The sequence below is a fragment of the Bos javanicus genome, chromosome 8 (genome assembly GCF_032452875.1).
Source record: "Bos javanicus breed banteng chromosome 8, ARS-OSU_banteng_1.0, whole genome shotgun sequence".
NCBI classification, from domain to species: domain Eukaryota; kingdom Metazoa; phylum Chordata; class Mammalia; order Artiodactyla; family Bovidae; genus Bos; species Bos javanicus.
The window spans coordinates 112,621,294-112,647,599 of NC_083875.1; the positions used below are offsets into that span (position 1 = coordinate 112,621,294).

The 26,306-nt window shown below is 53.4% G+C and overlaps 1 protein-coding gene and 1 long non-coding RNA gene across 20 annotated transcripts in view; one reads left to right on the top strand and one right to left on the bottom strand.

Annotated features, from left to right (window-relative positions):
* The window catches only part of MYT1L (myelin transcription factor 1 like), a 396,883-nt gene that overhangs the window by 323,249 nt on the left and 47,328 nt on the right, over positions 1-26,306 (top strand). For 9 of the 18 annotated variants that reach the window (XM_061426756.1, XM_061426757.1, XM_061426755.1 and 6 more), the window contains 5 exons: positions 1,014-1,264; positions 3,563-3,796; positions 6,003-6,124; positions 6,489-6,551; positions 7,004-7,072. In XM_061426756.1, the coding sequence (XP_061282740.1) occupies positions 1,014-1,264; positions 3,563-3,796; positions 6,003-6,124; positions 6,489-6,551; positions 7,004-7,072 (739 nt within the window). Of the gene's footprint in view, positions 1-1,013; positions 1,265-3,562; positions 3,797-6,002; positions 6,125-6,488; positions 6,552-7,003; positions 7,073-8,095; positions 9,634-26,306 lie in introns of those variants that run through there. The other 9 variants (XM_061426766.1, XM_061426773.1, XM_061426763.1 and 6 more) reach the window with 3 other exon arrangements.
* Positions 17,716-19,128, bottom strand: LOC133253262 (uncharacterized). 2 transcript variants are annotated; one of them, XR_009738260.1, is made up of 2 exons: positions 18,690-19,128; positions 17,716-18,437 (listed from the first exon to the last, which is right to left on the bottom strand). It is a non-coding gene; the product is annotated as an uncharacterized LOC133253262 (long non-coding RNA). The 2 variants fall into 2 exon arrangements; XR_009738259.1 differs by having other exon boundaries at positions 18,634-19,128.

The window sequence follows — 26,306 nt, forward strand, 5'->3', positions numbered from 1 at the left end:
GTGACTTGTCTGCCAGAATGATCTTGATGGGGCTCTCGCGTGCACACAGGCAGCCTTGAGCAGGGCTGGAGCCCCCTCTGGGCTCCCCCGTACCTCGGCCTCTGTCAGGGTGACGGCTGAGCTCCCTGCAGGAAGAGGCCTGTGCCCTGTGAGGCGGTGGCACCCTGCAGACCCTGCAGTCAGTTCTCCTGGCTCCCTTGGGGCTCCCCTTGGAGTAATTCCCGCCCCCTCTGCAGGGTCAGGTGAGCTGCTGACTCCTAAGCAAAGGGCATCCTGTGTCTTTAATGACCCCGGACACATCCTAATCAGTCATCCATCGGTCATCTTCCCGTCCTTGCGCTAAAGGAGGTGCAAACAGCTCCGGAAGCCACCCTTGCCCTGAGGGCTGGAGTGGGTGGTCGGGAGGCTGGCTGGTTGCTCAGAAGGATCCCTGAGCGAAGCTGGTGGCTGGGATGCACACGAGGGCAGGGCCCGCCCTTCCCAGAGCGCGGGTGCTCGCAGACCCACAAGAGCCCTGCCTGTGCATCTGGGTCATCTGCACAGGGCAGGACGCCCCAGAGGGCTGCTGCCGCCTCGCCGCGCGGGACAGGCCATCCCATCTCTAGAGGGATGTGTGGGCTGCAGGGTCCTCGTCTCCCTGCGAGAGTAGATGAGCAGCCATAACAGAAACCAACCGTGGGCTGTGGTCACGCTGGTGTGGCTAGTAGCTGCCCGCCCCCGAAAGGCTGGCCTTTAAGGGATCAGTTCCAAAGCGCCCCTGCTCTAGGCACCTGCTTGAGAGCCTCGGTGCTCTTCCTGCGGGCTCCCGGCTCCGCCCACACAATGGGAAAGAAGGAATAGGCAGGAGAAGCCAGGCTTCTTTCAGGGAATTAGCTGGTGGGCAGACGCCCTGTCCCCCTGGGCACCGACGCACAGGTGTGGGCGCACAGGGCGGGCGGGCGGCGCGGGGCGCGCTTCTGCGGCCGCGGGCCTGGGCGGGGCCCCCGAGTCACCGCCGCGCGCTGTCTCCCCAGCGAAGCGGTACTGCAAGGACGCCAGCCCCAGCAGCAGCACCACCAGCACCTATGCGCCCAGCAGCAGCAGCAACCTGAGCTGCGGCGGCGGCAGCAGCGCCAGCAGCACGTGCAGCAAGAGCAGCTTCGACTACACTCACGACGTGGAGGCGGCGCACATGGCGGCCACGGCCATCCTCAACCTGTCCACGCGCTGCCGCGAGATGCCGCAGAACCTGTCCACCAAGCCGCAGGACCTGTGCGCCGCGCGGGTACGGGCGGGGCGCACCTGGCGGGGCGGGCCTGGCGCACCTGGCGGGGCGCGGCCCCGGCCCACCGCACCCCCACCTCCCTTCCCGGCCGCCCAAACCCGGAGGTCCCGCCGGGCGCGCCCCGCGGCCCCGTAGACGCCGGCGCAGACCGCCCCAACCCGGCTCTGCTCCGAGGAAGTCTGGCTGCGCAGGGCCCTGGGGACACATTTTCCAGATCAGTCTTTCAGATTCACCTGTGCATTAGGAGCGCCGCCCCTCCCCCTTTGGGGACCCACACCTCGCTCCCCTCCTGGCGATCCCGAGGGCAGCACGGAGACCGGGAACCTCGAGGGGCCTTGCGCCCCGGCCCTTTATCAGAGGAGGGTGTGCAGCGCCGCGGGCGGAGGCCTCCGCGGGCGGGCTGGACCGCGCCCTCCAGCCCAGAGCTGGGGAACAAAGAAAGGGCAAAAATCCCGTTTCCCCGCGGGCTCCCAGCCAAGCAATTACAGTCAGCTCCCATTAGTTTAGAGCACCAGATGCCGAAACGGTGAGCGGGGCCAGGGCGGGTCTTCGTCGAGCGGCTCCTGGCAGGAGTGGGAATCGCTCGGCCCCGCCGCGCCCGGAGCTGCCCAGAGAGGCCGCCAGGCGGCCAGGGACCCGGGCGCGAGCGCGTCCTGCCCCCGCCGGCGAACGGGCGGCTCTCGTCTTCAGAACAAAGGGCCGCCCCGTCGCCCAGCGCTGCTGGGCACGCTCCTGAGCACACCACATTGGCCGTAGTTGTTAGAAATAGGTGTGATTTGTGTGAATGGAGAAAGGTCAGTAATTTTATGTCTTGCAAATGCTTTCTTCTCTATTAATATTTTTATTCCTGGATTTTGGAGGAGTGTCAGGGGCATGCAATTTCCATGGTGATCAGGACTGCTAAAATGCCAGGATGCCATGGAGGAAATAATGTGGCAAGGGGAAAAACAGAAGACAATAACCCCTTCGGTTTTTTGTTCGCTTTGTTAAATATAAACTAAGACCGAGGGAATTACAGTCCGACATGATGAAGGCTGTATTAGTCTGAAAGCTGGAAACCAGAGGTGCACTTTCACAAGGAAGGTTCAGGCAGCATAACGCGCTGGGATTTACCCCGGTAACAACCCAGAGGTGGAGGTTGGTTCCAGACACCTTCCCTCTGCTGTTACATCCCCGAGGAAAGACACGCCAGACGTCTGAGTAGGCAGCGGCGTTCATGCCAGCTCTGACATCAAATTGCTGAAGAGAGTATGACTCTTTGCGGGGAGGGGGGAATGGAGCACTGTCGGGGATATTTTGATTTTTCCTTCCTCTGTCCTCCATCTGCCCTTCCTTCTCTCCCCATTCCCGAGAGGAAGATTCTCAGGGATTCTTGATCTGTTTAAAGCATCAAAAAAAAGAAAGAAAGCCCTCACCCTGTATCTCTTCAGCTTTTGTAAAACTGGGTGACTACATTGCAGGTTTGCTGACCCTTGAGCAGGTCAGCCGCGATCACTGCTGTGGAAGCTGTTGTACTGTGATTGCACATTTCCCTGCCTTAAAATAGAAAATCCTCTTTATCGCATATGATAAGCTTTTGTGTTGGAAAGTAAGTTCTGTGTAGGGAGGTTTGTTTTGTTCACTACTATATTCCCAGAGCCTGTACCCGATAGGACTCAATTTGATCTCCCTCACCAAAAAACAAAAACAAAAAAAGGAAGTAAATTGTAGTTCCTCTCCTCCATCCCTCTAAATTCTTGTATTTTCTTCATCTCCAAGTCTGGGAGTATTAGCATCCGTGAAACTAAAGGAGAATTTTAAATCTGTGTACATGTTTACGTATATATTTATAATTTGTACACACATCCATTTCTGACCTCTTAAGAGGTCTTTGAACTGTGATAGAATTGAAATCAGGCACTTGTTTTTCTTCTGGTGAGGCTTATTTCTAAAAGCAGAGACATATTAGGGGGAAAAGATACAGATCTATGATAGTTAAGTGAGAGAGATGATAGATTCGTGGATAAGAGACAAGAGATTGAGAGGTGGTCCACAGATAAGCGGACAGACGGGTGCCCTGCGCACCTGTCAGCGGGTTTCACAGCCACGCGTGGAGACAGACGGGTGCCCTGCGCACCTGTCAGCGGGTTTCACAGCCACGCGTGGAGAGCGGAACGCAGGAGGGGCCGCTTCTGCTCACCTGGGGAGCTTTTGCAAGTGAGACTGCTGGGAGGAGTTTGCAGCTTGGGTTCTGTCCTGGCGAAAGGACTGTGGTCTGGGGGGGGATGTACACGGTCACCTTGTCCTTCTGTCTCGCAGAACCCTGACATGGAGGTGGATGAGAACGGGACCCTGGACCTGAGCATGAACAAGCAGCGGCCGCGGGAAGGCTGCTGCCCGATCCTGACGCCCCTGGAGCCCATGTCCCCCCAGCAGGCAGTGGTGAGCAGCCGGTGCTTCCAGCTGAGTGAGGGGGACTGCTGGGACCTGCCCGTGGACTATACCAAGATGAAGCCTCGAAGGATGGACGAGGACGAGTCCAAAGAAATCACCGTACGTCCCCTTCGTGGACCCCCACCCCCACCCACCCAGTCTGCCAAGCGGGCACCGCTGAGGGAAAATGCCCTGGGTGCACGCCTTAGTGAAAATGGTCTTTTCCCTTTAAATATGACTTTTAGCTGACTGGAGCTTAGAAGATGTTTTTGGTTAACCCAGGAGAGGTTTGGGAGTAACATTGATGAGAGCGAAACAAACCACTGACTCCTTTGAACGATGAATTTTATTTTCCAACAAGTGTGTTTTGTTGCAAACGATTTCTCTAAGAAAATGTGTGAACAGCTTACCAATCCATTTTTCTGGGTGATAAATTGATAGAATGCAGGGTTTTCCTTGCAGGTAAGGAATTATAAGGAGACTCTTAAATGCTTACATGTTTAATTCTGTGTTGTTAATTAGCTAGCTCCTTGAAGCTAGGGACAGGGAAGTGAAAGTGAAAGGCGCTCAGTCGTGTCTGACTCTTTGCAACCCCATGGACTGTAGCCCACCAGGCTCCTCTGTCCATGGAATTCTCCAGGTCAGAACACTAGAGTGGGTAGCAATTTCCTTCTCCAGGGGATCTTCCCAACCCAGGGATCAAACCCAGGTCTCCCACATTGCAGGCGGATTCTTTACCATTTGAGCTACCAGGGAAGGACAAGGTCTGTTCTCCAAAACACCCAAAATATGCAGAAGAGTGCCCTGGAGCCTAGAATAAATTATTTTTGTATAGTCACCCAAATCTTTGTTGACTACAACATTACCAAAACACCTACGTCAAGACCGTATTTTTGAAGTAGTTACAATTTTCAAATTCAAATCATTAAAATAGTTACAATTTTCTTTAGGCTAAAAAAATAAATGAAAAAAGAAGTGTTCTTTATTAGACTGCCTTTTTCTCCAGTGTTCAATTCTGAAAGTTAGGACATCTCCTTTATTCCCTGGAAAATGAAAATTCTTTTTGAACACAATAGGGAGACCACCATCAAAGCCATAGCATCTTACAGAAACAGAGAGGTGGATAAAAAGGAAACATTAGCTATTTGTAGGAATTGTCAGGGAAGGTACCTGTTTATAAGGCCATTACATCTGAAGCCTGTTATGTTTATTCTTCAAATTGATTTAAGTATCCAGGAGAATAGAATCTGAGTGGCAAGCTAAATTCCAAAGGGCTTTTTCTTTCCTACAACGTTAAATCCTTACTACCAAATAAGGCATGGTAGTTGAATCTCTGAATTTATTTTAATTAAAATTAAGCCCCCATAAAAAGACAGCAGCTTTGCCCTCCTTAAGTGTCACACAAGTGAAACCCTGCACTCAGGAAACACGTTTGCTGAACATCGCCACCTATAGGAATTTCTAGGTTACTGCAAGGGGCCCCTCTTGGCCAAAGAATATTCTATTAAAAAAATTTTTTTTAATGCTGCCTAACAGTAATTTTGGAGAAGGCAATGGCACCCCACTCCAGTACGCTTGCCTGGAAAATCCCATGGATGGAGGAGCCCGGTAGGCTGCAGTCCATGGGGTCACTAAGAGTCGGACGCGACTGAGCGACTTCACTTTCAATTTTCACTTTCACGCACTGGAGAAGGAAATGGCAACCCACTCCAGTGTTCTTGCCTGGAGAATCCCAGGGACAGGGGAGCCTGGTGGGCTGCCGTCTACGGGGTCGCACAGAGTTGGACACGACTGAAGCGACTTAGCAGCAGCAGCAATTTAAACTCACAGCATCAGTCTATGTTGGTCTTCCGTTGCCTGGGGACTTCAGCGTGTAGAGTACTTCCACAGTGTAGAACACTTGGCGAAGATTGCCAGACGCCCCAGGTGTCTTTGCATGTAAAGCTTAAGCTCTGCCTGTCGGTGTTGGATACGGTGCTGTAGGTCTTGAACCCGGTGAGCGAGGTCCACTGAGTGGCTGGTTTGGCTGCCTGGCCGCTTCTCTGCCCCTCCTGTCCGTGCAGCTGCAGGAATTAGAATTTCCGCACTGAACTAGGGGTTTAGAGCAAGTGGTGAGCAACAAGTGCCGTGTAGACCACAGATGCTCTTTGGACGAAACTGGGTTTGCATCCTCGGAAGGGAGTGTGTTGTGATTTTAAGGGTAAGGTTGGGACACGGGGCTGGGGGAGGGAGCGGGACACGGCGGGGGGTGGGGGGGCGCGGGACGCAGCCTCCGGTCTGCGTGTCCAGTGTCTTCTGTGGCCCTGAAGCTGTGTTTCACCCGCAGCCAGAAGACTTGGACCCCTTCCAGGAGGCCCTCGAAGAAAGAAGGTACCCAGGGGAGGTGACCATCCCAAGCCCCAAGCCCAAGTACCCCCAGTGCAAGGAGAGCAAGAAAGACCTGATCACGTAAGCACGGCGCGCGGCGGGACGGTCGCTCCCCCGAGCCCCTCCTCTGGCTCACCTCTACCCGGGTCTGTATCTGCCTTGCCGTCTGAGCATGCGACACGCACAGCGCACAGATGTCCCCAGGGGCCAGGCGGGTGGGCGACAGGCCAGCCGTGGACGCTTGTTCTGAGCGCTGCTCTGTGCTATGGAGACGCCATTTCCATGTGATCCTGTGCATTTGCAGCTTTTCTTCAGGCAGCTTAAACCCCGTGCAGACATTGCAGCTAAACTGGAAACAATGAAACTTTTTTCAAGTTTTTTTTTTTGTTTTTTTTTGGGAAACATGCTTACCACTTTGGCTGTTTTTGTTTTTGTTTGGTGGCAGATGTCCAACACCCAGGTGTGATGGGAGTGGTCATGTGACTGGTAATTACGCCTCGCACAGAAGGTGTGCCTTCACTTTTCTCATGGTGGATTCTGTCTTTCCAATTTATTGTTTTCAGCTTACCTCAACAATGCTGTCCCAGTACAAACGTTGACTTCTGTGTCACCCCTTTAAGTGCTATATGTTGACCTTCAAAAGCATGCTAATCGACGTCTTCTAAAAAGTCTTTTATCTCAAAGCAAGCTACCTCAATTTGGAATATGATTTACAGACATTGAGACCAAAGAGCCCAGATATTTGAATCTGACTTTTCAAATGGTTTCCGCAAAGACATGCTTCCTTAAATGTCTATGGAAACATGCATTGGTTCATTGCACCAACAAAATTCAATATACAGCACTTGCCCCATCGCTTTTCTGCATTCAACTTTTTGGTTTCAGTTTTACGTTGTGTCTGTCGGGGATGTACGCTGGGCCTCAGGGCTTCTCACCGGACTCTTCTGGCCTGTCTTACAGTCTGTCGGGCTGCCCGCTGGCTGACAAAAGCATTCGAAGTATGCTGGCCACCAGCTCACAAGAACTCAAGTAAGATTTAACGAAAATCCTTCTCTTTCTAAAATCTGTTCACTTACTGGTAACAAAAGGGGTGTGTCGTTTGCAAAGAAACATGTGTTTACGAAGCCACGTGTGTGCGCCAGCGCCTAAACTCAGCACACGTGAATGTTCTCGAGGATTTTGGTCACCTGTGTGGGCAATCCCTCTGCCTTTTCCCTCTCGTTTACCTCTAGCTTTTTCATATCGCATCCTTTCCATCTTGAATTTTCTAAAGCATAGGTATTTTCTCTCCAGATATGCACACATGTGGAAGGGGAGTTTTACAGTGTTACTCAGACTTTAAGGAAGTGATTGTCCTGTGAAGAGTCAGAAGCTGATTTTTTTAAGCCAGTGCTTAATATGATCATTTTTAGAATGGATATCTAAATAGGACAAATAACCAAACTCCACCATGATCCTAGCTAATTCCCTCAGTGCACTGTGGTCGTAGCTACAGATGCTCACCAGGGCAGCCGTAACCCAGCTAAGGCTTCACCAGCACACACGGCATGGCCCCCTCTCCTCTGCGCCTGTAACTGTCTCTGGGTTTTCAGCGTGGGTCTGGTCAGCCGCATCCACACCGCCAGACTAAGGGTTCTCTTCTCTGTGTCTCTGTAGATGTAAGTAGGTAGATGGATGTATTCACATTCAGCTCCTAGGCAGGTTTTGGAAGAAGTCAGGCCAAGCCCCAGCCCGCGTATTATGACCTGCTGTCATCTAGTTGGAACGGACATTCGAGTATCTGTCAGGAGAACAAGGGCGAGACGAGCTTTCCACAACCTGATGAGAACCAAGATTCTCCAGTCATCGTTTTTAATTACCTGGACTTTTATAAAAATCATCACATCAAATTGCTTGGCTTCCATTTCGTTTGGAAAGGGCTTTCCTTCTGATGCAGAGAAAATTCTGCGTTCAGACCCCATTGGGCTCCCTCCCCCAGGACCCCCCCACGACAGAGCAGGGCGTCAGTCCGCTGGGTGCAGGCTCTGTTTCACTCCGTGTCGTTTCTTACAGGACCCCTGTCCAGGGCCCTAGCGCCATAGACCACCTGCTCATGTTCAGTGACCTCCTGAACTAGCCCTCCCGCCACCAGACCCTGGAGTTCTCTTCGTGGCGTGTAAACACCGGGAGGGCGGCCTCTTGCTTGACGGCTGTGCGGTCTGTAGCCGTCCACGCAGTGCCTGGCGGACACGTAGCTTAGGACCTCAAACGGACAGCATTAGCAAGAACCATCCAGCCCGCTCTATTAAGACCTCCTTTTCCGTGGCTTGAAACCATGTTCCCCTCACGATTGAAATGGGGTTAACCGTACTCGGACCTTGGCTAACACGGCGGCACACGGCGACTTCCGCCTGCCTCTCGCTGAGGAGGGCGTCTCCAGTCCCAGCAGGCCAGCTGTAAACGGGACAGCCTGGGGACAGCTTCCTGGGAGCGCGGCTTCTCCTTGGCGGCCTCCACTCGGAGACCTGAGCAGGCTTCCGGCGGGTCTGGCTCTCCTTGGTTTGCCTCCGTAGCCTTTGGGCTTAGACGGTCGTGTTGATCTCAAGCTCCAGGCAGACCGGCTTCTCCTCCGGGGTTGGCACTTCCTTTTTGCCGCATCTCTCCTTGGAGGCCGGTGTGATATCCACACCATCAGCATCTTCAGAGGGAACCCGCCCTTCACAGCCTCCTGTGCAGGGTGGACATCCCTCGCCTCCTCCCTGGCCCTCCTGGAGGGGAGGCCACAGCGGCCTTTCCTGCTTCCAGCTGTCTAAAAGCCTCCGTCACCTGTAACTTGTCTTTGCAGCAAGTAAATCCCGTTTCGACTGACCCTTTTCCCAGGAAATCCAAACTTGACAAGTTTTCTGAAATGCTCTGTTTCACCTTCATGTCTACTATAAATAATCTGATATTTAAACAACCATTTTTCACTTGATGATAAGTCTTTCTCAGCTGAGGATACCTTAGATTATACTGTGGCTTTTTCTCGTTAATCTTTTAATGGATGACACCCCTCCATCTCTGGCTTTTTCCTGCAGCCACAAAGGCTTTCCCTGCACAGAAGCAGAGATTAATCCTTTTAGGATTTGCAGCTGCTTCCTCTAGAATAATTCACGCACGTGCCCCTTTAATAGCTTATTCTTTCCACGTATATTTTCAACAATCTGGTCGATTCTCACTGCACAGCTTCTTACCTGGTTAAGAGTGTGTGAGTCAGTGGTCACCACCTCTTTATACAGACACCTTTGGGTCTCAATTGCCTCAAAATTTGTTCTCTCTTCTGCATCAGCTAAGAAACAGAAGCTTCTGAGAACGTTCCTCTTGCCACTTCTAACGTGGACTTTTGTTAGTTGGCTGTTAACAGAACATTCTTGATCTCAAACAGGCAACGAGTTTTGCCAGATACACTCTGGGTCTTGGGTCACCCATCCTCTTGAACTTCCTGAGATGACACTTACCCAGAGCAGCGCACATGGGATAGTCGTAAGAAGAAGCCGATCATTTTGTCGACTTGTGTACAATATGTAAACTGAACGTGTATTAAAATGTAATGTGTCCGTGAATATCATTCAGATTCTGCAGCTATTGCTTTCTCGTCCCTGGTCCGTGGGCCATAGAGGGCAGGTCGGTGACCAGGCAGTGAGGCAGGTGATGGCACGCGCGACAGGGGCCGGAAGCAGGCGGGATTCCCTAGCCTCCCAGGCCGGCGCTTACGGCCGAGCGTCCCCCGCACGTCAGCGGCCGAGCGTCCCTCTCACCGCCCCGCCTTCCGTGAGAGGACCCCTGACTGTGACAGTCTTTGAGACCCCAGGCAAGGGGAAAAAAGGGGAAAAAATCGTCCAAACAAATGTGATTTTTTGGTGAGAACTCCACCTAATCTAAGTCAGCTCTGATGCTCAAGGGGAGTTTCTCCCCTAAAACTTTTCCTGGCTGAGATCACCTGAGCGGTAGCCACAGACGAGACCGTGTAAATCACTTCACATCACCCTCAGTGTAGTTTTAAAGAAACCACATCCTCCCAACCAGAAGTTCTTTTTCCTACTCCCCAATGCAAGATCAGTGCAGACACGGGCATGATGTAAGTGTGTTAGCCAGCTCCGTGACCAGTTTAAGCTGATTCACATCAGAAGCAATTATCTCTAGAAATGGGCCCCCAAACTGGCTCCTGTTTACACTTGGAGTTGGGGGGACACATTAGACCCCCTTGTTGCTTGAGTCTTTGTCTTCCAGACCCAGAACCTCTGTGATTTATGCAGGTCCTGGCAGGAGAAGGAACTGTCGACCTTGGTTCCCTTTCCTGCTGAGTCTGAACTTGGACTCAGTCCTCGGGGGTGGGGGGGGTGAGCCTTCCCCTTGGTCTCTGCCCTTTAAAACATCCTCGTGTGGTCTGTCCTTCCGAGGCACCTCCCCCAGGTATTTTCACCTTAGACACAGGATTTTAATCACGTACATCACATAACGTTTTTTAAAACCTGGTTACATTTATTTAAATTGAAGAATTAGAATTCTGAACTTGAGCCAAGATACAACTTTTCTCTAAAGGTTACTTGTTGCTAGAACTTTCGAGGATTTTCTCATTGGCTGTGGATGTCGTGCAGGTGTTGGGAAGTTACTGGCAGAGACCAAGCAGAGCCTCGGCCCCTAGCTCCCATTGTTCCGGGTATAGGAAGTTCACCCACCTTCACCGTAGGCCGAGTTCTGAGAAACGGTCCTCACTTCTAGCATCTTCCGCCCCGTTGTTTCCCAGCAGTATTTCCAGGGAACTTTGTGAATCACTCCTGCTGTGGACTCGAACCATGGCCTGCACAGAGGGTGTGTGTCTGTGTGGAAGGAGGCACGGGACCCCTTGGACAGTTAGCTCCCCTCAGCAGAAGTTGTCCTGAGGCTTCAGCTCTCACATTGGGGGAGACAGGGAGCACCCCTCGGACACCCTTCTTTCAGTTAGAAAATCATTTTATTCTGCAACAGCAGGGCCACCTGAGTGCCCCAGTGTATGCATGAGGGTCTGTACGGAGCCGGCCTCAGGCCCCTGGGGTCACATCAAACCACAGACGAAACCCACCAGGACCCCGTGAGCCCAGTGCACCCTGAGCTTTGCAGGGCTCCCCGCCCATAGCAGTATCATGGATGGTGAGGCCCCCTCACGAGGGTGGGGTGGTTTATACCCTGTGAGAAGGGGGAGACTTGGACCCACCTTGCAGATGTGGAAACAGGCTGGGTGGTCGGCGGCTCAGTCAGTAAGTGGCCAATTGCCTTTTCCACACTTCACGCTGCCTTTTCAAAATGAGTAACCCTGTACTGGGTCTGGCTTTGGATGAAGCATTAAAAGTTTGTGCTTAACTGCGTGGACATGCAAGCTCTGACTTTCTTCTTTCTTCGGAAGGTTTCATCTGTAGAGCTCGTGCAGTTTTCTCCTGACCCACAATGGGGACTAAACGGGGGTCCGGCCCGTGAGGCTAAGCTCCAGGTGGGGCCTGGCAGTGGTTGTGGGAAACCCTTCCCGGGGTCTTCTGTCATCCCTGGAGGAACCTCCCCCCACCGTCTGTGTCCCTGTGTGTGTAGAAGGTGATAAAGTCTGTGCGGCGGCAGCTTCTAAAAATACCCCAGGAAATGCAGCTTGTTGCAGGTGCATTTGGTTTTTACTGTAAGGGGGCCAGTTTAAAGTGCTTCACGTGGGAACTGAGGGGAGCACAGTGTAGGGAAGCTTCCGCAGTGAGAGTGCCTCAGGACGACGCCAGTTACACACAGACACACACATACTCACACACTCACACAAACGGACACATACACGTACTAATAGAGCAAAGCCGCCCTGCTCAGCTGAGGGTCCCGGAGGGAGGCTGGGCTGCTGTGTTTCCAGAGCAGACTGCCCCAGCCACAGTCAACCCCGGAGGGCCCGCCTGGGGGACGCTGGCCCCGCGGACAGGCATCATGGGACTGTTCACGCTTACGACCAGAACTGACTGGCCATGAGAACTCACATGTTCTAAGAGCCTCCCTCCTGCTCCTTCTCTTTCTGATGCTGCTGTTAGGCCTGGGTTACTAAGGGAGAGACCCAGTGCTTGGATTTGGGATTCTGTTTTAATCACCTTTAACCATGCTCATGCACAAGTCAACCAAAAACAAGGCGAAGTGAAGAAAGAGAGAGAAATGTGTTGATGTTTCCTTTCCTTTATAAAGGGATCTTCACTTTGTAGAAGCACCTGTAGTCTCTCCGGCAGGGTCTGAGATGCAGTCTAGGTGTGTTTGTTTGTTCTCCACCATCTGCCAGGTCTGGAGGCAGGTTATGAGGAAGGCTGCAGCATGAAAAACCAGACTTAGGTTATCAAAGGAAGACTCAGATGTAGCAGCAGACTCTGAGAACAAAGCACCGAGCGCTGCCTCTCCCATCCAAGGCGTCAAGTCCTCATCTGTGAAATGGGCGCGTCTGGCACGTGGCTCACTGTAGACGCTCAGTGATCGTCATCATCACCATGGCAGCACACACACGACCCACAGTTCAGGGTGAACTGCTGGGCTTTCTCACGACATTAAGCAGAATGCGAAGGGAAATGTAAGCACAAATTTAATGTTTACCAAATGACTTTGTGACCTCCTTGGAATAAGGAGAACTTCAGTTCACTCTGAACTCTTCTGAGCCTCCAGCTTTGGAGAGCTTTATAGCAGGTTCTTTAATTTCGAAAGAAAAATAAGGAGAGGAAAGACACTGCAGCAGTTACACCTGTTGGAACGCCTGGGGTTAGGGATATTGCAGATGGGGCTGCCCAAGGGCTGGGTTCTCCCTGCCATATTCCCGTGTGTGCGCCTGTGTATGGGTGCTGTGCACGTGTGTACATGTGTGTGTGCACGAGCATGTGTGTATTGTGTGTGCATGGTGTACATGTACATGTGTGTGTGTGAGCATGTGTGTGCCTGTGTGTACGAACACATGCACACGCGTATGTGTGGGCATGCGTGTGCGTGCATGTACATGTATGTGTGTGGGTGTGTGAATGCATGTGTGCCTGTGTGTGTGTGTGTGTGTGCGTGAGCATGTGTGCATCTGTGCGGGTGTGGACATGTGTATGTGTGCACAGGTGTATGCATGTGTACCTGTGGGGGGGTGTACATGTAGTATACATGTGTGTGATCATGTATGCATCTGTGTAAGTGTGTGTGTGTGAGCATGTGTATGCATGTGTGCCTGTGTGTGCGCGTGAGCATGTGTGCATCTGTGTGAGTGTGAACATGTGTATCCATGTGTGCCTGTGCATGTGTGGGTGTGTACATGTGTATATGTGTGTGCGTGAGCACGTGTGCATCTGTGCATGTATGTGTGTGTAGGGGCATGTGTGCCTATGTACCTGTGCGTGTGCGCTGTGCACGAATGCATCTGCAGGCCAGCACTGCAGGTGTTCTCACTTCTGGTTGTTGCCATCATCACGTGTGCAGCCTCCTGCTGCCCCGAGGCCCTCTGTGCTCACATCCCCTCAGTAAAAAGGGATGTTGTGCAAAGTCCCTGAGCTTCGAGGCGGAAGCAAAAACCGGGAGGGGGCATTTCCTGGAAAACCATAAACCAAGCTGGTCATTCTTTCATTTTAAAAACTTGTAACCCACATCCAGAGATAAGACCCCCCCTCTCTGCCCTCAAGGCACCCAGGCCTGTGTTCTCAGCTGCCAAGAAGAGTGTGGGGAGTCCTGGCAGATGGAATGGGGGCCCGGTGGGCAAGCCTCCTGGCAGACGGGGGCCTAGAGGAGGCCTTGGGGGCATGGGGGCAGGGGGGGCTGAGGGGCTGGGCAGAGCTGAGGGCCTGAGGGCCCGGGCAGGGAGACTGGAACCCCAGGCCCCGCAGTTCCGGGGGAGGGGGGCAGAGTGGAGCCAGCCATCAGGCTGCCCTCCTGGGAGCCGAGTGGATGCCCCTCAGTGGGCCCTGGCCCAGCTGGCAGTCGTGGGTTCCATCCAGGACCACACTTGAATCAAGGCTCATCACAGACAGTCGTCAGGAGCCCGGCCCCTGGCCTCCAAGGCACCTTCTCCGTCACAATCAGGGATTTGCTGGACAAGCCACGAGGCTGCCCAGAAAATCTGGTCTTGTCAGCCCTGAGAAATTGAATCTTCAGGCTGTTTCTTGGTGTTTCATCATCCATTTTCATCGAAACTAAATGAAACGTGATTAATGAGGCTAGATCCCCAACCTCCTCTCTGCTCAGTCACACAGTAATTAAAGTCTTGTGTGGAAGCTCTGTAGGTCTGAATGGGTTTCATCAGGGCCCCTGGTCCAGGGCTCTCGTCGAGCAGACCCTCACCCTGCCGCCACTGGGATGCAGTGTCCTCTTCTGTTAAAGGGAGGATGGGTCCAAGGGCCCCGCATTTCATTTCACCTTCATCCTGCTGTGCGCTCTGCCTTCCAAGAGGCCAAACCAACTTCTTCTGCCCCCTGGACAGCCCGCTCTCTGGCTGTCCACAGACCAGCTGGCAGTGACCACTGAGTCTAACCCGAGAAACAGGAGCCCTGAGGGACAGATCCCCCTCCTGGGGAGGGGGCTGAGTTTCTAATGGCAAAGCTAGCCTGGAGCTTTTTATGTTTTTATTGTGATACACTTGGGGAAGTGTTAAGTCCAGAAAAGGGCCATGAGGAAGACCTTCCTTAAGACATATTTCTGAATATTCCTTTCCTCCATTTTGAAATGGTAACATTTTAACACAGACATCAGACTGTACTGAATGATGTTAATTATTTCTAAATAAATAGAACACAATTTGTAATCTAAGCTAAGCTAAAATAGCCCACGCTATACAATCTATTCGGAGAAGGCAATGGCACCCCACTGCAGTAGTCTTGCCTGGAGAATCCCAGGGACGGAGGAGCCTGGTGGTCTGCAGCCCATGGGGTCGCTAGGAGTCGGACACGACTGAGCGACTTCACTTTCACTTTTCACTTTCATGCATTGGAGAAGGAAATGGCAACCCCCTCCAGTGTTCTTGCCTGGAGAATCCCAGGGACGGAGGAGCCTGGTGGGCTGCCATCTATGGGGTCGCACAGAGTCGGACACAACTGAAGCGACCTAGCAGCAGCAGCAGCAATCTATTTAAAAATTCCTCCTTGAATACATTTAATTTTTAACTGCAAGATTAATCTTTGTAAAATTAAGAATATAAAACATACAGCATATTTGGTGCATGTGAACAAAAGGAAAAAAATGACTTTCCTTGTAATTTCAAATACTGCAGTTTTAAAATACGTATTTAAATACACTGTGTGTCAGTGCGTGAACACACACGTGCGTGAATACAGGTATGTTGTCTGTGTCGTTAGGCCAGGATTCAAGGCCAGACGCATGGCCCTTCATGAAGCATGCTGGACTGCCTGCATCCTCCTCGTGCGTTACACCTGGTTAGACTTGGCCTCTCCTAATTATTGGGAAGCTAGTCCCATTTTCATCTCACCCCGGCTCCTCTGGCAACTCTGAGCCATGACCTTCCTTCCCGCTCAGCGGCTGGCCCGCCCCGACCCCAGGCTGCCTGAGAAGCTGCTTCTGTGCAGGAAAGGAAGGTCTGACCAGGGAGGTCTAGGTTGCGTTGGCCTTTCACTGTGAATTTGAGGTTTTATTCCAGTAAACACTTCACTAATTTATAGCTCCCCGGAGCAAAATGAGCAAAATTGGAAATAAAGTAGATGTTCCCTCTGGGAAATCATCGACAAGGATTTTGGAGGGCATTTTTCCTGGCAATTTCAGGAGAGAGGACCATTCTCTTCAGGTTTCTTTCTTGATCGGAAAGACCGACTCTGAGGAGGTGAAGGGGGCGTTTGTGGGCCAGGGGTGCCAGTGAGCAGAGATGCCCGGGAGCAGATTCACCTGTGCATTTGTTCCTAAATGCGACCCTTCATCTTCCAGGAGCTACAGTTCAAGGAAAATCACATCCCTTCTAGTCTAGTGTCTCTTTTTTGCATTTTTACAAAGAGAGACAGGTCCCAGGTACCCATGGGTCTTGCTTAGTCATCTCCAGGTGGTTCAGGCACTTAATCCTGTTGTCTGCCCACAATAAGAGATGGAGACACCCTACTACCTTCACAGGGGATTCGAGAATACTGCGATAGTAGAAAGACATGAGAACTGCCTCTCTAACCTGACCTTTTCGAGAAAAAATAAACATTAAGTGCAAATACTTTCTGATCATTAAAACAAAGGTGTGATTTGGCTTTATAATGTGAGTTTCTACAAGAGTGTCCAACAGAAGTCTCTGGGGCTATGAAAGTGTCCAGTCTGGCAACCACGGCCACGCGTGGCTCCTGAGAGGGTGATGAGGCCGAGGGACTGCCTCATTTCTGCTGGTATTCTGCGTTATTGATCCAGATTTGATAGCCACACCTGTCAAGCGCACAGTGCCGCGTAGAACCTTGGACTTCACTGGCCTGTTCTTTTTTAACGTTTGCTTCTTTGGCTGCACGGTCTTCGTTCTTCGGGGGGAGGGCTCTCCCTAGGTGCCGCACATGGGCTTTGTTGCCCCTCGACTTGTGGATCTTAGTTCCCCGACCAGGGATCGAACCCAAGTCCCCCGCACTAGAAGGCAAATTCCTAACCAATGGACCGCCAGGGAAGTCCCAGTACTGTCCTTTGTATATAGTTTTACTGTATTTTAATACATTCAGGAATATTTTATTCCTGCAACCAAAAGTTTACAAATTTTTAATCATCTGTGTCCTAAACATTTTTGTGGTATTATTAAGACACTGACAAATAGGTTAGTCCTTTTATATTTACATTCTGTCCTCTTTTTAATTTCATGCCATTTAGATTAAAACTAAATATTATACAAGCTTCACAGTGTTTTTTCACAATAGAATATTTGCACATCGCACCAACACCTCCTCGTTTTGGACCAGTCAGGCAGCGTTCAATACAAGGTAGTGGACAGCCTCTGTTATTTTTAAAATATGTTCGACTTTATTACTTTCAAACTTGTACAGAAATTCAAATCTGGTTAAGCAGGTGTCATCAAAGAGCACCTTGGGCTGCTTCTGTGGCGACTAAATAAGCCTGGCTGATAACTCACATACACATTATTAGTACCTGGGGCGAGGAAGTGGTCAGAAGCCTGCTCTCTGTTCATGGCTGGAATCTTCCTCTTGCAAGCTTGCTTACTTATCCCCCTAATTAGCCTACCTGTCAGGAGAGCTGCTCCACCGAGGGCACCTTCAGCCCCTCCCCATCCCAATTATCCTTGGCGTCTGGCTCCTGAAGATGCCACCGCAGAGCGCAGGGCAGAGTCTGGGACTCAAGACCATAACTTGATTTTGCTCGTTTTCAACCCCAGGGCCGCAGAGAGCAGCTCCGTCTCGGCGTCCACGCTCAGGGGCGTGTGGCTGCGCGGCTCCTGCTCCGTGAACCCTGCCCTGGCCTGGGAACATCAGCTTTGGGTCCCTCTGCTCTCGTCATCCTGTGGGCAGGGGGCTTTGGTGCTGTCTTACTCCTTCCTTTGGTTGAGGTGAACTGTACTGGGGTATGCAGTCACCTACCACAGGCACGTGTGAGTGGATCTTAGCTGAGAGGGGGCACCGTGTGCTCTTAACAAGACCAGGGAATTTTAAAATGACTTTTTGGGAGCAAGGCTACTATAAGCTCAAAAAATTGAGAATGTAGGGGAAGAAAAATTACATATAATGTCATCTCTCTACTAAATACGAATTAGCTTTTTTATTAATCACATCTATTGAGGATCTTGAAGGCTGCTTCTTCATATACCATACAGGTTATGGAGTCTTTAAAAGGTGCATCATATTCCTGGGGGTGGGGGTGGTGATTCTGTAGCTTCCTTCTTGACACAGAACTATGATCAACCACAGACACCCAGCCCAGGAACGAAGGTGGCCGGCACGTCAAGGTCCACCCGTCCTCATTGGCAGCAGTGGACAGTTAGACAGTGGGTGGATCACAGATGGAGTGGCACCCTAGGAAGCCGGGTGATGAGCTCCGTGCACATACGTCTCATTTTATAGACCCGCCAGCTCCTGTAGTCAAGCCTTACACACGGACGACAGGCCAAGGGTGTGTGCTGTTCCCTGGATTTGCATGTAAACCCCTGTGTGGACTCTGGGGGCCAGGGAGGAGCAACCGGTGGAGGGTTCTAGAACATGAAGCAGCACATCAGGGCTCAGACCCCGTCAGGCCTCCAGGACTCAGAGCTCCAGTCCGAGGAGGTGGGTGTCAGTGCAGTGGGGGCTTCACCTGAATCTTCCACCCATCACACTGGCCCCAAATGAAGGATGGCTTGCAGGTTGGCAAGGGTGGGGTGGAGGCCTGTGGGGAGGCCTTGGTGACTGCCAGCGTTGGAGGTGATTCCAAAGACGAGGTCAGGAGCAAAGCTGGCACCAGGAGCGGTCAGACTCTGGGGGTCCTGCCAGAGGAACCTGATGTGAGTGGGTGGGCACCCCACAAAGGCTCCCCCACCACCTGCATTCCCCCAAAACAGGAAGCCGGGGGGGAGACTTGGAGCTGGTCAGGGTGCAGCTGCGGAGAGCTGACTATCCCAGGCAATCAGAAGAGGGCCCTGTGAGCGCGAGAGGCGCTCAGGGGAGCCTGGGGCTGGAAACCTGGTCGTCCGCATATATGTGGCGACTAAAGCTCCTGAACTATTAGAGTGAGTCACCAGGAGTGCTGCTGATGGAGGAAGCCAGGACTGCCGCTGAGCCCCGGGGTTGCCTTCTGTTCAACTCCACTGGAGGAGCCCAGGGCCACCCGATCACTTCCTGGAAATGGACATTGTTACAGAGCTTCCACTTCCCGCCACAAACAGTTCCCTCCGTGGCCGGCCGGCCCTGAGCTCAGTGGCCCGCGGGTCCCCTTAGGACCGGGCAGCACAGACGGCTCCCGCTCGGCAACATGGCGGCCAGCGGCCACGCCACGGGCGGCCCTGCGAGGACGCGTTGTCCGGATATGACTGATGACGCAATTTCCCCTCACACGTCATCAGAGCGACAGGACTCCTCCCGAGCCAGCGGCTTCACTGCCGCTTTCCCTGGACGCCGGCTTTTCCTGCCGAGGCTGAGCGGACAAACCGGTAGGAGGTGGGAAAGTGTGATGACGCGGGTCCTCCCCCGGAGGCCGTCCCACCTACCATCTGATCATCCGGCAGAGGCGCTCCCACGCGCCGCCCTGAGGACGGCGGGCCCCGCTAGGCCGGACGACCCGGCTCTGTGTCCAGCAGCGGGGAGGGCAGTGCCGCTCACCAGTCTTTGCTGGGAGAAGAACCTCGGCTTCACCTCAAGCATAGATTTACAGACTGTTTCACCTTAGGATTCCCTGGTAACTCTGCCTGCAATGCAGGAGACCCCGGTTCAATCCCTGGGTCGGGAAGATCCCCTGGAGAAGGGCATGGCAACCCACCCTAGGATTCTTGCTTGGAGAATCCCATGGACAGAGGAGTCTGGGGCAAAGAGTTGGACACGACTGAGAGAGACTAACACTTTCACTTTTTGTTTTTCCGCCTTGAGTCCTAAAGATGGGTTAAGAGACCCTGAGACGCACATACCTCTTAGTTCTTCGGTTAACCGTCTACCGTGTGTGTGCGTACTTCACGCTGCAAGTTTTCTGGCACTCTCCCTTGCCTGGCCCTTTGCCAAGCCCTGGAGCTGACCTTCCCTGACCCTTCTCTCCATCCAATCCCAAACTGTCTCCAGGAGCCCAACCTCGGAGCTGGGTTCGCCCTTCACAGAGCTGGCCGATCGATCCCTCACCAGGGTTGGATTCCCCCGCGAGCCCAGCACCCCGGCTCTTTCTGCAGCGGTTGTTTGGTCTTGCACGCGGTCTGTGTGGCCGTGTGGCCACCTGCACCAAGCCCAGGACAGAGGCTTCTGAGGGCGCCTCTTGGGGCTCCAGCATCTGCCCGGTCCTCAACAGCACTTTGCACTGCTCTGGGGACACCAGCTATTTGAGTAAACAAGCTAGTGAATGAATCGAAGTAAGTTGATTTGTGCAATGCAGTCGTATAAGGAGCCTACGATCCTACGGGGGACGCATTGGTGTCAGCAGGTAGGCTGAGCAGGGGACCCTGGGTGCAGGCGGCCACGCGCCTGAGCCCTAGGTTTCCCCTGGGACGGGAGGGGATTTGACGGATGATCCGGAAAGTTCCAGTAAATTCATAAACGTTGATGCTCTGGGTGGGAAGGAGACAGTGGTAGAGGGTGCGCTCTACAGGGTCAGCCTGGGACAGGGGACAGAGCTGTGCATGGACGGACAGTCTTGGTGACAGCCACATGGACCCCTGGTGGCTCGCGCACGACCTGGCTCCAGCCTCGCTCTGCTGTGTGGTGTGCGGCGTCTCCTGCACCCGGACCGTGATTTTCCAAGTGGAAAGCAAAGGGGTGGGAAGCTGGGGCGGAAGCGGCATCACCGTCCAGCAGGAAGCCAAGTGGCCGGTGCACTGTGCCCAGCGCCCGAGCAGACAGGCAGCTTGCCCTGCAGGCAGCAGGGATGAGCCCCAGGCCCCCCAGGGCCCCCACAAGTCAAGGAGCTGGGCAGTCTGAGCTCTACTCTGAAAAGATGAAGAGGAAGCCCCTCTCCCCCAAATGTAGCCCCCTTGGTCTACGGCAAGGAGGGCCGCACACCCCCATGCAGGCGGGGACCCACAGGCTTGTGGGAGGAATACTTGCATCTTTCCACTGCTTCCTGCCCCACGTTTAAAACTCGCCGAAGGAAGGGAAAGTGACCTCAGCCTGTTTCCAAGGCTTGGGCTGTCTGCGGAAGCAGTGAGAGGCTCATCCTCTCCCCAAAGGACTTGGGGTGCTACCATGGGTCCCCTCTGTCCGCTTCCTCCCTCCCGTCGTGGCTCCTGTCTTCCTGAACCGCGCCATCCTCTGCTGTCTCTGGCGCTCCCTGTCCACCACCCCGTGACATGTTACACTGGAGATGTTAGTCCCTTCCGGGACTTTCAGTTCACACATTTTTAGGCCATGTAGCTTTCCCGCATTCCCTTCTCCAAGGTGTTTGTCTCCCGAGAAAGGGGGTAACTATCCCTTGGGTTTTCCATTCTGTTGGTTTGTTCTCCATCGAACGTGTGGTGCGCTCAGCTCAGCTCTCGCACCGCGTGGGGTCAGGGCTCCCAGGGCAGCTGGCGTGTGGGCAGAGGGGTCGCGCGTGTGGGGCTCAGCACCAGGACCGGGCCTGGCCCCCACTCAGCACTGGACGTGCCTGTGGGGAGTCTGAGCGAGCTTCAGTCGTTTCTGTCAATCCTGGCCTTTCCCAAGGGAAGGCTCTTTCTGCTCGTCCCATCAGGATCGTCCCAGCGACTTGGCCTTGTTCCCTCTTGCTCTCTGCTTCTCGCTGAGGTGATTCTGCTTTCTTCCCCTTTCGCATCACAGTAAGACCTGTTCACCCTTGAAAATGCGTGTTTCTGGCTTTTAGTCCCTCAGGGAACTAGGTGGAGCCGGCTCTTAGGTTACGTAGAAATCATTTAAGATTTTGTTTATCCCTTCGTTGCGAGTATTTGTGATCCATCAGCCAGCTTCTTTGGAAAATTCCTTTGGAAATCTAGTCAGGATATTTCCATTGCACTAATAAGGACCACCAAACACCTTTGGGTTTCCAGGAGTGCGATGTAAGGAGGGCAGTAAGCGTCACGAGACGACCTCTTCTACCTCCGGGGGTCCGGGGCGGCTCCTCCAAGCCCCTTCTGGGGAGTCAGAGCAGGGCCGGGTCTCGGCATTGAGGGCCCCTGCGCGCCTCAGGAGGCAGGTGACCGCTGTAGTCCTGCTGCACGCACGGCAGGCCGAAGCTGGCGCCCACACCGCGGTTCACTGCAAGGATGAGACGGGCTGTGTCTCTCAGGCGCCGGCTCCAGACTGACTGAGAGAAGGGCTTTCGATGAAGGACCGGGGTCTGCAAAGAGACAGGGAGGTGCAAACGCTCACCTGGGCCTGGTGGGCCAGGCCAAAGGGGCTTCAGCAGGCTGGGGGCCAGCGGACTGCGGGGGGGAGGTCAGGAGGAAGTCAGCACCTAAAGTCTGACCCAGTTCCAGCACCACGTGAATGAAATGGAACTGCTTACACTCGAAACCCCAACACCCGAGATCAAAATATTTCAGAGATAAAAGGACTCCATTTTCCTAATATATCTTTTTCTGCCTCTTGTCTAATATGGTATTATTTTAAAATGCTCATATCAGACTTGCAAATCAGGTTTAAGATCATCAAATAAAAATGTCCATCAGCCCATCAAACCTTCATCAGATCTCATCCTCGCTTACTAATTTCACTCTCTTCTCCCCGCTTTCTGAATTCTAAAACATCCTCCCAACTGGCATATTTTGATCATCTTTTGCTCTGTCATTTCTTAGCTTTCAGTCTGCCTTGAATACTTGCTTCAGTTTCTTGGCCTTTTTGGGTGACGTGTTTTTCAGGTGGAAACAGAGGCATTTTCATTCCCGGTGCCTTGTCTGAGGGTCAGAACAGCACTGGAGATGTTGAGAAACCCTCTCTTTATTCTCTGCCCGTCTCATAGCTCCAAGCAGACCAGACCCTCACATCCTAGGCGGTCTCGTCTAAAACAGATCACATTTTAACGTTCCTGGTCACATGCCGCGCCGCCTGCAAGAGGCTGAGCCGTGTCCCCTGGTCGAGTTGTCAGCCCGTGTACTGGGGGCCACGCTGTCATTTCCCCACAGATCTCGTATCTCCTGCAAAGCCCCTTTTGATTCCATGAATTTCTGAATTTTGATTCCCGAGTTTCTGTCTCGGGAGTGACCTTCCAGGAGCCTCTGATGCTAACTTCCTGGTATCAGAAATGACAATCTTGCTTTAAATCTTACATTTCATAGTTTCTGAGGCCTGTGGCCCTTGAGTCCCTTCAGAAAACTCTGTTGCTGTTTCACCCACGTGACTCCCTGGCCACCTGCCTCGGCTTCACGTGGCCTCAGGCCCTGAGATGCTGAAGGCAGACAAGGCAGGCAGCTCCCTTGTACCAACAAGCAGCTCTAGCAGAGGACAGGCTGAGTCGGGTGGTAAGGCCCACGGAGAAGAAACGACCCTTAAAGCCCAGATAACTGGCTGGCAGGAGCTTGCGGGCCTCCGCACACTGAAAAGCATTCTGCCAACAGGAGACATTCCCAGCTCTGAATGGCCTCTCAGAACGAGTATGAGCTTCAGCTGAACTTCCAAGCTGCTCTTCACACAGACCAGACTGCAGCCCCGTCGTCCACAGACCAGAGGAGAAAATGACCCAACAGGCATTTCTGCTGTGTGGTAGGCACTGATAAATTGCATAAGCGAACATGAAAATCACAGAAAACGCCTCCTTCAGAGTCCAACCAGAGCGAGTGATTCAGGGCCGACAGTGAACTTGCATCTGATGAAGGCTGGTGTCCCGGTCCCAGAGAAGAAACGTGTTCGTCGTCTTCTGCTCCAGGTCGGTCTGGTCCAAAGACGGCTGGGAAGACGAGGGGCACAGAGGCACGGTCTGAGGATGCTTCTGCAAGGTGGACCCCGCCCGGCAGCAGGGGAGCGGCCAGACTGCGGAGGGGCCCCCAGAACAGGGGGCAGCTTCTGTAGGGGCCCTCAGAGGCAGGGAGGCCGTGACCTCTCTGGGACCCCATCAAACATGGAGGTGAGAGCAGCCGTGAGAGGGCAGTGCCCAGGTGGCCCACAGTGTGGGCTCTTAGGGATCCATGGTACCTTTCTGGCTGAAGTGCATCTTCTCTGGACCAAGAAATAACTTCATGAACAGCCTCAGCGAAGAAAGTCTCACGATTGGGCGTCAGCACCCCCAGGAGCCTCTGTGAGAGCTGACATCGTACGCGTGCAGAGAACAACCCTCGCTTGACTCCCCAGCCTCGAGGACACACCAGCCCCCCAGCCCCTCTGACAAGCAAGGATGTGGTTTTTTTACGTTTGATGTCCTTTGAGTTTCAACAGCTTGTTAGGTCAATTGCTCTTTCCATGACATGAGAAATGAGCATCCTTGTCATGAGGCAAACGCAGGCCCCGGGTCCTCATGAATTAGCGTCCAGCCCGGTGTGGCCATGTGCTAACTGGGCGCCTGGACTCATCGGCCTCCTTCTCTCCCATCTCTGGGCCTGGGGACGTGGCAGCTGAGAAGCAAGTCTGGGGCAGGCTGACAGGAGGAGCGTGTCAGGGCCTGGGGTCTGCCGTTCCCCTCGACAGCACAGTCAAAGCCCGGGGGCCCCGAGGTCCTCACCTCTGCAGAGTGAGCCCCTGGGCCTTGAGTCTGTAGACGTGTTGCACTCACATGTGCACACCCTGCCCAGCATGGAGAGGGTGGGGCTACAGCCCCAGGGCCCTGACGCCCCAGCACAGAGTCCTTCCCGAAGGGTGACCCAGCGGGAGTCCCCAGGCCATGCGGGGCGTGCTCTGTCCCCAGGAGCATGCAGGGAGCACGTGTCTGCAGGCAAGTCTCCAATCTGTGTCTCGGGACACAGCTATGTCAGCGGAGCTTCCAGGCGCTGTGACTCAGACTATCCGGGTGACCCCAGGGGAGCCTGGCTGCGGGGTGGCCTCTGGTCCTCCAGGCTCTCAGACCCATGGTTCCTGAAGCTCTGAGGACCCAATGGTGTGTCTGTCCCAACAGTTCCTGACTCTGGTTGTGCACCACTGTCCAGGCAAGAGATGGTATGATTGAGCCCTGCTGTCCGTGAAAGGCCTTCCCTGCCTGCCTGGGATGCCCACCCCTCCCTGCCAGTTCCCCCTGATCAGAAGCAGGCTTCCCCAGTTCTTCCACACATCACAGAATCAGCAGCACCAGGGGGGGTGTCTGAGGGAGGAGGTTTCCATAGCAACCGGCTCGCTCATCCTGTGGTACCTCCCAGCATCGGGCGGCCCTGCAGTGCCATAGGGTGGGGGCAGGATGTCCTCCCACCCGGCATGAACTGCCAGAGAGCCTTCCTCCCAGGGGGGCAAAACTTGCCCTGTCTTCTGGGCCAGAGAATGGGCCCCCACCCCAGAGATCTCCCCAGGCGACTGCTGATGAAACGTGAGAATCACAGATCACCGCGTTCCTCTCCTCCTAATTCCTAATTAAACATGTTCTTTCCTTTCCTTCTTCTCTTTTTCCTTCCTTCCTTCTTATTTTTCCAGAAAATGGTTCTCCTTTACGGCTAACATAACAAAAATCATTTTTAAATGTGATCCATTTCCTATAAACTCATTTGTGGTTTGCGATAAGTGAAGTTTTTATAAAATATGCTCTGGGGTAGCCACGTTTTAAAATGATTTCCTTAAAACTCAGATCCAGGTTGGTTTCCGTTAAACACAGATAGTGCTGATATTTAGCAGACTCCACGACGTGGTTTTATTTGTGAGAGTTTCCCGCACACTTTGGGATGGGGAGCCCTCAGTGGCAGTGTGTCCACGGCGAGTGGAACCCCTGGTCTGTTTGTCTCCCTAACAAGCCCATCTGCCCCGAGCCCACCGCCCTGCCCACAGCCCCATGTGGCATCCTGGGTGGAGCTGAACAATCCACAGAGCCCCTGCCACCTGAGGTCCGCTCCCAGGACACCCAGGCACCACCTGGGACCCTCTGTGGGCAGAATGTCACAGCCCAGGACAAGGACCACAGTCCCCACAGAGGACCGGAAGCATCTGAGCCAGACTTCATGACAGGAGGACACAGGACGCTCTGCAGCGCTGGGATTGTCGTGAGCCAGGCAGAGGAGCGTCCAGAGCCAACGCCTGTCGGTGGCTGTCATGGTGCCTCTCCAGGGCCACTGCCCACTGTCCATCAGCCTGCCCAGGTTAAACCCACTGGCCCCCCAGCAGGCAGTGGCCTCTGAGCCGGCTGGGTGCACATCTTGGGCACCTCTGTGCCTGCTTTGTCTGCGAGATCAGCCAAAGAGAGTAGAACCCAGCACCCAGGGCTGCTGGAGAGTGTGGGTGAGCAGTTAGCCCACTGCTGCTCAGAGGCCTTTATGGTCACTGGCGCTCGCTCTCGGATGGCCTGGGATGCTGGGTGGCCAGGGACAGTGGCCATTCTTAGGAAGCACCCTGCACGGAAGCCTAACTGGGCTCCAGGCCCTTCCTCTGTGCTAGGGGGAAAGTCAACAGGCTCCCTGAGATTCAGGATCTCCGCGAACCGGCCCATCTGGAGAGAAAAAAAAATAGCTAAGTCATATTCTGCATTTTATACCGTTCATGGGATTCTCAAGGCAAGAATACTGAAGTGGGTTGCCAATGCTTTTGAACTGTGGTGCTGGGCTCTCTTGAGAGTCCCTTGGACAGCAAGGAAAACCAACCAGTCCATCCTAAAGGAAGGCAACCCT